The 13,127-nt window shown below is 34.5% G+C and overlaps 1 protein-coding gene across 6 annotated transcripts in view; it reads left to right on the forward strand.

Moving 5' to 3' along the window:
- Ae2 (anion exchange protein Ae2) overlaps positions 1 to 13,127 on the forward strand; it is a 257,209-nt gene that overhangs the window by 141,657 nt on the left and 102,425 nt on the right. For all 6 annotated transcript variants that reach the window (XM_075307454.1, XM_075307457.1, XM_075307460.1 and 3 more), the window contains one exon: positions 2,601 to 2,841. In XM_075307454.1, coding sequence (XP_075163569.1) covers positions 2,767 to 2,841 — 75 coding nt within the window. In that variant the 5' untranslated portion in view covers positions 2,601 to 2,766. The remainder of the gene's footprint in view (positions 1 to 2,600; positions 2,842 to 13,127) is intronic.

Below are 13,127 nucleotides of genomic sequence, written 5' to 3' on the forward strand. Positions count from 1 at the left end.
ATATATATATATATATATATATATATATATATATATATATATATATATATATATATATATATATATATATATATATATATATATATATATATATATATATATATATATATATATATATATATATATATATATATATATATATGGGAGCTATATCTTAATCTGAACCGATTTCTTCCAAAATCAATAGGGATCTATTCTGAGCCAAAACACATACTTATGCCAAATTTGAAGTCGATTGGACTAAAACTGCGACCTAGACTTTGATTACAGAAATGTGTTCACGGACAGACGGACATGGCTATATCGACTAAGGAGCCCACCCTGAGCATTTTTGCCAAAGACACCATGTGTCTATCTCGTCTCCTTCTGGGTGTTGCAAACATATGCACTAACTTATAATACCCTGTTCCACAGTGTGGAGCAGGGTATAAAAAGAAATTTAATTTGATTTTTTAAATAAACGATTTCTCCGATTTACACGCGTTTTCCCTTGACCAAATTTTGACCGTATCACCCTTTAATTATATGTAGCCCCCATATAAACCGATTCCCAGATTTGACCTCCGGAGCCCCTTGGAAGAGCAAAATTCATCCGATCCGGTTGAAATTTTGGTACGTGGTGTTAGTATATGGTCTCTAACAACCATGCAAAAATTGCTTCGTACCGGTCTTAATTATATATAACCCCCATTTAAACCGATCCCCAGATTTGACCTCCGGAGCTCTTGGAGGAACAACATTCATCCGATCCGGTTGAAATTTGGTTGCGTTAGTATACGGCCGCTTATAATCATTACAAAATTGGTCCATATCGGTCTATAGTTACCCAGCAAAAAAAATTGGAAGTTCTTCTAAAGGCACAACTTTAAAAGCACTTCCAAAAATGTCCTCCCAAAGATATTCTTTATTTTAACTCCACAGGAAGTTCATTTAAGTTATTTTTTTTAAGACTCGCTGTCTTCATATTTTTAACGGAAAATTGAAATATTTTTTGTTTAAAATAGCCTAAAAACAGATTAAGAATTAATAAAATGGTACAAATTATTTAAATTTTGCCAAAAAAATGGTAAATTTCTTTCTAGAAAAATTGCGAAAATTTGAAATTATTTGATGTCAAACGTTTCAGACAAGCGTTATTATGCATTAAAAATCATAAAAAAATTTAAAATTTTTTATTTGTCAAAATATCACAAAATTTCTTAATTCACATACAAAACACTGAATTAAGAAGTGATGCAAATTCAGTGCAACGGCTGTTGAAATGGTGGACATCCATGCTATGACAAGCCCATGTTAAATTCATCGCCACTTCCGGATTCAAAAAGAACAATTTCACTACTTTTTTGGCGACGCTTTATTTGCTGGGTATATAGCACTTCTAGTTTTAACCGCTGAACCTTCTTGACAAAGAAAAATAATCAAAAAGGTTCAGCTAGAACTAGAAGTGCCCATATGTAATAGGTACTTTTAGTTAATGTGGTATCACAATGGACTGAATAGTCTAAGTGAACCTGAATCTTAATCGGGCTGCCACTTTAACCTAACCTAACCTAACCATATAGCCGATCCCCAAAAATAATCTACCAAAATTGTATTACTATAGAAAATTTTGTCAAAATTGTATTACTATAGAAAATTTTGTCAAAATTTTATTACTATACAACATTTTGTCAAGATTTTATTTCTATAGAAAATTTTATCAAAATTTTGTTAAAATTTTATTTCTATAGAAGATTTTGTCAAAATTTTATCACTATACAAAATTTTGTCAAGATTTTATTTCTATAGAAAATTTTGTCAAAATTTTATTTCTATAGAAAATTGTATCAAAATTTTATTTCTGTAAAAAATTTTGTCAAAATTTTATTACTATACAAAATTTTGTCAACATTTTATTTCTATAGAAATTTTTATGAAAATTTTATTTCTATAGAAAATTTTGTGAAAATTTGTGTTTCTATAGAAAATTTTATCAAAACTATGACACATTTCGTACTTTTAACGAAAGTTTTCGTTCTTTTTATGAACAAAGTTCTTTCGGCGTATTTTTATGTTGATAAATGAGATTGCATTGATCAACATCAAACTTTTTAATTGCTTAAATCTAAACAGTGTTAAAAAAGATATGCTTAGGGTGAAACATAAAATATGTTTGCACAGTATAAACAATTTGTTTGTTTGCACAAATTTTGAAAATACATACGCTTGAAGCAGAATATGTTTGGGAGTATATGTGATAAAAACAATTTTTTGAGGGTATATGTTAAGTGCCCTTTGCTACATAAACATTTTAAATTGAGATTTTTCCATCCCTGATACTTGACGATCTCAAACGTGATGGCGATGCAGATGATGGGTGCTTACATGGTTGCGTGTCTGAAGTAATGCGTGACTTTAATTAAAAGGCGAGGCTCAATTACTTCTGTTAAATTTATTGTTTTATCGATTCACCAAACGACAACATTTATTATTGTTCTTATTGGTTATTTCAATTTTCACCACACAAGTATTGTAGCTTCCTGCTCTTACCGCTGCTATTGTACAGATATTTTGCAGCATCTTATTTATTAACTTTTATTTCTCTTTTTTTCAATTCACAGTTGCAGCAGAACGCCAAGGATCGTCTTAATGTCGACATTGCTCAAGGAAAAATATTGCAATCTTTTCTATTTATTAGGACCATAATTCGCATAAAAGCCAAACAACTAGTCCAGTCCATCAGACGGAAAAACCAACACCTTTGTAGAATAAAATAAGGCCGTCAAGATGAGTTTCAGCGGCCAGGGTTCGTCCAGTGACAATAAGCGAAAGCTTTCATTTCTGGGATTTAACACCAAAAAGGTAAGTTTGCATAATGATAGAATACGAAACAAGAATAGGTAGCTAATCACGATGGATATCAGATATGCGGTTTTTAGCATGCCTTCTTTTCTAAGCGACTTGAAGTTTTTTAATTCCATTTTTTTTAATTCCTAAACCACATAAAAGTGCCTACACAGAAAAAAAATTCACGAAAATGTTTCCAATTAAAGTCTTAATTGAGTTTTAAAAAATATTCAATTACAAATTTAATTGATTCAACAATTTGTTTAATTGAAAAAAAGCAATCACAAAAATTAATAGTATTTATCAATTAATTTGTAATTGGATCCATTAATTTTCTAATTTAACCTAACCACATAGTGGTTAGGGTATAATAAAATTGCCTACACAGAAAAAATTCACGAAAATTTTTCAATTGAAGTCTTAATTGAGTTTTAAAATATTTAATTGATTCAACAATTTTTTTAATTGAAACAAAAATCAATCACAACAAGTATAAACGGCCGTAAGTTCGGCCAGGCCGAATCTTATGTACCCTCCACCATGGATTGCGTAGAAACTTCTACGAAAGACTGTCATCCATAATCGAATTACTTGGGTTGTGGCATCTTAAAACTTCTCAACATCGTTTTCTAAATTGTGAGTTAGTCCATACGTGGCATATATTAGACAAAAAAGGTATGAATAGGTACGTCTACAAATATTTACGAATCGATATGGACTTTCTCACGGTAAGTAGAGAGCCAGCATTGAAATATGGGGGTCGCTTATATGGGGCTATATACAATTATGAACTTGATATGGACCTATTTTTGTGTGATTGGGAATCTATTTATCTAAGGGCTATATATAACTACAGACCGATATGGACCTAGTAAGGTATGGTTGTTAACGGCCATATACTAGCACAATATATCAAATTTCAACTGACTCGGATGAAATTTGCTTCTCCAAGAGGATCCAAAACCAAATCTCGGGATCGGTTTATATGGGGGCTATATAGGATTATGGAGTGATACGGACCACTTATGGCATGTTTGTTAAATATCATATACTACCACCACGTACCAAATTTCAACCAGATCGGATGAATTGTGCTTCTCCAAAAGGCACCGGAGTCAAATCTGGGGATCGGTTTATATGGGGGCTATATATAATTATGGACTGATATGAACCAATTCCTGCATAGTTAGTGGATACCATATACTAACATCACGTACCAAATTTCAACCGAATCGGATGAATTTTGCTCTTCCAAGGGACTCCGGAGGTCAAATCTGGGGATCGGTTTATATGGGGCCTATATAATTATTGACCGATTTCGCCCAATTTTTGCATGGGTGTTTGAGGCCATATATTAACACCACGTACCAAATTTCAACTGAATCAACTGAATTTTGCTTCTCCAAAAGGCACCGGAGGTCAAATCTGGGGATCGGTTTATATGGGGGCTATATATAATTATGGACTGATATGAACCAATTCCTGCATAGTTAGTGGATACCATATACTAACATCACGTACAAAATTTCAACCGAATCGGATGAACTTTGCTCTTCCAAGAGGCTCCGGAGGTCAAATCTGGCGATCGGTTTATATGGAGCTATATATAATTATGCACCGATGTGGACCAATTTTTGCACGGTTGTTAGAGACCACATACTAACACCATGTACCAAATTTCAGCCGGATCGGATGAAATTTGCTTCTCTTAGAGGCCTCGCAAGCCAAATCGAGGGATCGGTTTATATGGGGGCTATATATAATTATAGACCGATGTGGACCAATTTTTGCGTGGTTGTTAGAGACCATATACTAACACCATGTACCAAATTTCAGCCGGGTTGGATGAAATTTGCTTCTCTTAGAAACCTCGGAAGCCAAATTTGGGGGTCCGTTTATATGGGGGCTATATGCAAAAGTGGACCGATATGGCCCATTTGCAATACCATCCGACCTACATCAATAGCAACTACTTGTGCCAAGTTTCATGTCGATAGCTTGTTTCGTTCGGAAGTTAGCGTGATTTCAACAGACTCGACTCAGAATTTCACCACGACCCAGAATATATATACTTTATGGGGTCTTAGAGCAATATTTCGATGTGTTACAAACGGAATGACAAAGTTAATATACCCCCCATCCTATGGTGGAGGGTATAAAAATTAATAATATCAATTAATTTGCAATTGGATCAATTAATTTTCTAATTTATACTATAATTTCTGTGATTGAAGACATTTCGACTAAAAATTAATTGGATTAAATAATTTTGTAATTGAAGACAAAAAATATTTTTTCTGGGCCTACCAGAAATATTGATTTTAGACCCCATAAAAAATATACCGCTCGTCTCATAATCATCTCCTGAGTTCATCTAGCCCTTGGTGTTCGTTCGTTCATCTGTCAATGTATTTGATGTTCGCCGGAAGCAGGTCGGAATTATTAACCGGCTGTGATGAAATTTGGTACAAGGTGTTTTTTTTTTTTTTGACACAATGACGAACGCTATTGAATTTGGGAAAAAATTGGATCAAATATACCCATATAGTTATATAAGGAAGAAATAATTACGAACCGATATGAACATTTGTGCTGTAATTATAGAGGCAGAATTGAAATATGGGGTATGAACACAAGTCTACCAAAAATTGCAGATTCTTTACTGTTTGGTAGGTTGGTAGAATTCTTGATGTTTTGGAAAATTTTGCAAAATATTCCTCTCTAACTATGAAATGCTTCATAAATTTTCTATAGAAATAAAATTTTGACAAAATTTTCTATAGAAATAAAATTTTGACAAAATTTTGTATGGCAATAACATTTTGGTAGATTATTTTTGGCCCGTGTGGCAATCGTGATTTTTCTGTGATTGGGGATCGGTTTATTTGGGGGCTATATAAAGGGTGGTTAAAATTTCAAGGACCGATGTTGATTTTGAATAAAACACAAACTATTTAGGAAATTATTGTAATTTTATTTTATTATGATATATTGGTATTACTCAATTATGTATGGAACAAAATATCAGACCTCGGTGGCACACCTTCATCCGATGGTCCAAATTTTCGATGACCCTGATGCATAATGGAGGTTCTATGCCGTTAATGTGCCGAATTATCTCAGCCTTTAGCTCTTGAATTGTTGCTGGCTTCTCGACGTGCACCTTTTCTTTCAAATAACCCCAAAGAAAAAAGTCCAGCGGTGTCAAATCACAGGATCTTGGCGGCCAATTGACATCGCTATTACGTGAGATAACACGGCCATTGAATTTGTTGCGCAAAAGAGTCATTGTTTCGTTAGCTGTGTGGCAAGTGGCACCGTCCTGCTGAAACCACATATCGTCCACATCCATATCTTCCAATTCGGGCCATAAAAAGTTCGTTATCATCTCACGATAGCGAACGCCATTCACAGTAACTGCCTGACCGGCCTCATTTTGGAAAAAATACGGCCCGATGATGCCGCCAGCCCATAAACCGCACCAAACAGTCACTCTTTGTGGATGCATTGGTTTTTCGCCAATCACTCTTGGATTCTCATTCGCCCAAATGCGGCAATTCTGTTTATAGACGAATCCACTGAGGTGAAAATGTGCCTCATCACTGAAGATGATTTTCTTCGAAAATTGATCATCCACTGTTGCCATTTCTTGGAACCATTCTGCCCATTCACGACGTCCATGGTTCAAATTGAGTAAGTATGAAATAGAGAAATGTCAATCAGAATTCGGAAAAAAAACTTGGTGTTTAGGTGTGGTTCACATTCAACATCGGCCCTTACAATTTAACCACCCTTTATACTATAGATCGATACGGACCAATTTTGGCATCGTTGTTATCGGCCATACACTAGCGAAATGTACCAAATTTCGACCGGATCGGATGAATTTTGCTCCTTCAAGAGGCTCCGGAGGTCAAATCAGGGGATCGATTTATATGGGGGCCATATATAATTATGGACCGATGTGGACCAATTTTTGCTTTTTTGGTTGTTAGAGACCATATACCAACACCATGTACCAAATTTCAACCAGATCGGATGAAATATGCTTCTCTTAAAGGCTCCGCAAGCCAAATCCGGCTTGCAATGGTATTGCAAATGGGCCATATCGGCCGACCTACATCAATAACAACTACTTGTGCCAAGCTTCAAGTCGATAGCCTGTTTCGTTCGGACGTTAGCGTCATTTCAAAATACAGACGGACGGACATGCTTAGATCGACTCAGAATTTCACCACGACCCAGAATATATACTTTATGCGAGCAATATTTTGATGTGTTACAAACGGAATGACAAAGTTAATATACCCCTCATCCTATGGTGGAGGGTATAACAATGAATTCTCAGTATAAACCAATGTGTGTACTATAATTTTCTCTAAGAAGGATCGGGAGCGGATCGATTTTTTTTCTCCGAAACAGGAGCGGAGCGGAATAAATGGACCGGTCCGGATCCCTGGTTTAAATACTAAATATTACAATTTTTTTCAGCCTGGAGTCTCTTTGGCATTGAATGGGCTTTGGTTTTCGTCAATTTGGGTTTCGGGAATTTAGATCCATATATCCATAAAAATTTTTCTGAGAGTTTCTTTGCTAGAAATGTTAAAGTTCTTCAGATTTGTTTTCATATGTGCCTATAAGTGTTCAATTGGATTCAAGTCTCTCTCTCCGGAGGGTTAGGTAATACTTGTTTGATGTTGTATAGCAAGTATTCGTTAAGAATATGCACTGAAAAAATATTGCCGTGAGGCCAAAGATTTCTTGTCCTTAAAATACGAGTGCAAATTTTAGCATAGAAGACGCATTTATCTAATATAAAGTTTTTTTCCTTGTCCAAAAGTCGATAAACTTTTCAATGAAGTCGTATTGTCCTTATAATTAAGTGATTTTACTTAAAAATGGGTATCATAATATGAAAGAAAATTTTTTGGGGTAAGGTCAACTTGACTTTCATAATTCAGAAAAATTCTTTGAAATTAATGAAATTATCTTTAAATTAGTTGTCTTTTTGCATCTTGCCTATAAAGCAAAAAATCGTTTAATAATAGTACATGTTTTTCAAAATTTTATTTTAAAGATGTTTTTTACTTGAAACATAGCATAATTTCTACTGGAAGTCGAGCCTGAATTTGGAAAATAAGGTTGTCGTTAACTCGTTTTTAAAGGCCTTTAATAGCATATGAAGAAAAAATCTGAAAAAACGAAAAATCAAAATATGCTTCCTAGAAGCAAGTACACAAAAGCCATTTAAAAGAGAATTGTGTCTAAAAAGTATCCTTATTGTTAAAATAAAGACAAAGTCTTTGGAACCGCGCATGCTTTTTTTAGTGTGGGACGAATGTTTGGGGTCATTATCTTGGACAAACCCAAATCCATCTTCCAGACACATTTTGTGTATATTTCCTCCCATCCTTAAATATGAGGTATCCAACGTCATTTGCAAGCCGTCACATTTTTACCTACACTGAAAAAAATATTGTCGTGAGGTCAAAGATTTCATGTCTTTAGAATACGAATGCAAATTTTGCTTAGCATAGAAGACGCATTTCTCTAATATAAAGTTTTTTTCCTTGTCCAAAAGTCGATAAACTTTTCAATGAAGTCGTATTGCCCTTATAATTAAGTGACTTGACTTAAAAAAGGGTATCATAACATGAAAGAAAAAAATTTTGGACTAAGGTCAACTTGACTTTAATAATTCAGAAAACTTCTTTAAAATTAATGAAATTGTCTTGAAATTTGTTGTCTTTTTGCATCTTGATTACAAAGCAAAAAATCGTTCAAATATAGGTCATGTTCTTCAACACTTTATTTTAAAGACGTGTTTTACTTGAAACATAGCGTAATTTCTACTGGAAGTCGAGTCTGAATTTAGAAAATAAAGTTGTCGTTAACTCGTTTTTAAAGGGCTTTGATAACATATGAAGAAAAAAAGCTGAAAAAATGAAAAATTAAAATTTGCTTCTTAGAAGCAAATACACAAAACCCAAATTTAAAAGTGAATTGTGTCTTAAAAGTATCCTTACTTGTATTCTCCGCTTCTTTGGCTCGGAATCAATACCAAAATTTTTAAAGTAAAGACAAAATCTTTGGAACCGGGCATGCTTTTTTTTTTCAGTGTACGTGGTTCACAGTATGTGTAATATTTCGTTTTCGCCCCTTGTTTATTTAAAATGCACGAAGTAACTATATATTGATTTATAATAATTATTATTATAACATACTATGCATTTGGGGGCACAGTTATGTTTTCTGATTAGTCCAAATTTAATTTATTTAAGTCTGATGATCGGTACTACGCGTGGAGAAACAAAGGAGATAAATGGGGAAAAATGAAATATTACACATGCTGTTAATCACGTAGGTGGAAATGTGATGACATGCAAATGGCATTAGAAACCGCATATATATGTTTTCGGATGAATCGGTGAGCTTGTGAATTTAAAGGTTAACAAGTAAGGAAAGTCTAAAGTCGGGAGGGGCCGACTATATTATACCCTGCACCACTTTGTAGATCTAAATTTTCGATACCATATCACAGCCGTCAAATGTGTTGGGTGCTCTATATAAAGGTTTGTCCCAAATACATACATTTAAATATCACTGGATTTGGACAGAATTTGATAGACTTTTACAAAATCTATAGATTCAAAATTTAAGTTGGCTAATGACTAGGGTGGAACACAATTTTAGTAAAAAACAAGTAAAGAAAGTCTAAAGTCGGGCGGGGCCGACTATATTATACCCTGCACCACTTTGTAGATCTAAATTTTCGATACCATATCACAGCCGTCAAATGTGTTGGGTGCTATATATAAAGGTTTGTCCCAAATACATACATTTAAATATCACTCGATGTGGACAGAATTTGATAGACTTTTACAAGATCTATAGACTCAAAATTTAAGTTGGCTAATGCACTAGGGTGGAACACAATTTTAGTAAAAAACAAGTAAGGAAAGTCTAAAGTCGGGCGGGGCCGACTATATTATACCCTGCACCACTTTGTAGATCTAAATTTTCGATACCATATCACAGCCGTCAAATGTGTTGGGGCTATATATAAAGGTTTGTCCCAAATACATACATTTAAATATCACTCGATCTGGACAGAATTTGATAGACTTCTACAAAATCTATAGACTCAAAATTTAAGTTGGCTAATGCACTAGGGTGGAACACAATGTTAGTAAAAAATTATACCCTGTACCACAGTAGTGGTGAAGGGTATAAATATGGGAAACATTTAAATCTGGAGCAATTTAAAAAAAAAAAGTTTATTTATGATATATATGTATTAGAAGTTTAGGAAAATTAGAGTCATTTTTACAACTTTTCGACTAAACAGTGGCGATTTTACAAGGAAAATGTTCGTATTTATATGGGAGCTATATCTAAATCTGAACCGATTTCAACCAAATTTGGCACGCATAGCTACAATGTTAATTCTACTCCCTGTGTAAAATTTCAACTAAATCGGAGTTAAAAATTGGCCTCTACGGTCATATGAGTGTAAATCGGGCGAAAGCTATATATGGGAGATATATCTAAATCTGAACCGATTTCAACCAAATTTGGCACGCATAGCTACAATGCTAATTCTACTCCCTGTGCAAAATTTCAACGAAATCGGAGCAAAAAATTGGCCTCTGTGGTCATTTGAGTGTAAATCGGGCGAAAGCTATATATGGGAGCTATATCTAAATCTGAACCGATTTCAACCAAATTTGACACGCATATCTACAATGCTAATTCTACTCCCTGTGCAAAATTTCAACTAAATCGAAGCAAAAAATTGGCCTCTGTGGGCAAATGAGTGTAAATCGGGCGAAAGCTATATATGGGAGCTATATCTAAATCTGAACCGATTTGGCTGATATTTTGCAGGTTTTTCGAGACTCATAAAATATTCGGATGTACGGAATTTGAGGAAGATCGGTTGATATACACGCCAATTATGACCAGATCGGTGAAAAATATATATGGCAGCTATATCTAAATCTGAACCGATTTTTTCCAAAATCAATAGGGATCGTCTTTGAGCCGAAACACGACCCTATACCAAATTTTAGGACAATCGGACTAAAACTGCGAGCTGTACTTTGCACACAAAAATACATCAACAGACAGACGGACAGACAGACGGACATCGCTAAATCGACTCATAATTTAATTCTAAGACGATCGGTATAATAAACGATGGGTCTCAGACTTTTCCTTCTTGGCGTTACATACAAATGCACAAACTTATTATACCCTGTACCACAGTAGTGGTGAAGGGTATAAATATGGGAAACATTTAAATCTGGAGCAATTTTAAGAAAACTTCGCGAAAGTTTATTTATGATTTATCGCTCGATATATATGCATTAGAAGTTTAAGAAAATTAGAGTCATTTTTACAGCTTTTCGACTAAGCAGTGGGGATTTAATAAGGAAAATGTTGGTATTTTGACCATTTTTGTCGAAATCAGAAAAACATATATATGGGAGCTATATCTAAATCTGAACCGATTTCAACCAAATTTGGCACGCATTGCTAATGTGCTAGTTATACTCCCTGTGCACAATTTCAACTAAATCGGAGCAAAAAATTGGCCTCTGTGGTCATTTGAGTGTAAATCGGGCGAAAGCTATATATGGGAGCTATATCTAAATCTGAACCGATTTCAACCAAATTTGACACGCATAGCTACAATGCTAATTCTACTCCCTGTGCAAAATTTCAACTAAATCGGAGCAAAAAATTGGCCTCTGTGGGCAAATGAGTGTAAATCGGGCGAAAGCTATATATGGGAGCTATATCTAAATCTGAACCGATTTGGCTGATATTTTGCAAGTTTTTCGAGACTCATAAAATATTCGGATGTACGGAATTTGAGGAAGATCGGTTGATATACACGCCAATTATGACCAGATCGGTGAAAAATATATATGGCAGCTATATCTAAATCTGAACCGATTTTTTCCAAAATCAATAGGGATTGTCTTTGAGCCGAAACACGACCCTATACCAAATTTTAGGACAATCGGACTAAAACTGCGAGCTGTACTTTGCACACAAAAATACATCAACAGACAGACGGACAGACAGACGGACATCGCTAAATCGACTCAGAATTTAATTCTAAGACGATCGGTATACTAAACGATGGGTCTCAGACTTTTCCTTCTTGGCGTTACATACAAATGCACAAACTTATTATACCCTGTACCACAGTAGTGGTGAAGGGTATAAATATGGGAAACATTTAAATCTGAAGCAATTTTAGGGAAACTTCGCAAAAGTTTATTTATGATTTATCGCTCGATATATATGTATTAGAAGTTTAGGAAAATTAGAGTAATTTTTACAATTTTTCGACTAAGCAGTGGCGAGGTTACATGGAAAATGTTGGTATTTTGACCATTTTTGTCGAAATCAGAAAAACATATATATGGGAGCTATATCTAAATCTGAACCGATGTCAACCAAATTTGGCACACATGACTATATTGCTAATTGTACTCCTAGTGCAAAATTTCAACCAAATTGGGAAAAAAAACTCTGGCTTTTAGGACCATATTAGTCCATATCGGGCGAAAGATATATATGGGAGCTATATCTAAATCTGAACAGATTTCAATCAAATTTTGCACACTTGACTATACTACTAATTGTACTCCTAGTGCAAAATTTCAACCAAATTCGGCCACAAATCTGGCTTCTGAGGCCATATAAGTCCATATCGGACGAAAGATATATATGGGAGCTATATCTAAATCTGAACCGATTTCAATCAAATTTTGCACACTTGACTATACGACTAAGTGTTATGTTCGTACAAAATTTCAAGCAAATCGGTATAAAACAGTGGCTGCTGGGTCCATATTAGTGCATATCGGGCGAAAGATATATATGGGAGCTATATCTAAATCTGAACCGATTTCAATCAAATTTTGCACACTTGACTATACTACTAATTGTACTGCCAGTGCAAAATTTCAACCAAATTTGGCCAAAACGCTGGCTTCTGGGGCCATATAAGTCCGTATCGGGCGAAAGATATATATGGGAGCTATATCTAAATTTGAACCGATTTCAATCAAATTTTGCACACTTGACTATACGACTAAGTGTTATGTTTGTACAAAATTTCAAGCAAATCGGTATAAAACTGTGGCTGCTGGGTCCATATTAGTGCATATCGGGCGAAAGATATATATGGGAGCTATATCTAAATCTGAACCGATTTCTTCCAAAATCAATAGGGTTCTATTCTGACCCAAATTAGGAACATGTGTCAAATTTGAAGGCGATTG

Source organism: Haematobia irritans, chromosome 4 (assembly GCF_050003625.1).
Source record: "Haematobia irritans isolate KBUSLIRL chromosome 4, ASM5000362v1, whole genome shotgun sequence".
Taxonomy (NCBI): Eukaryota; Metazoa; Arthropoda; class Insecta; order Diptera; family Muscidae; genus Haematobia; species Haematobia irritans.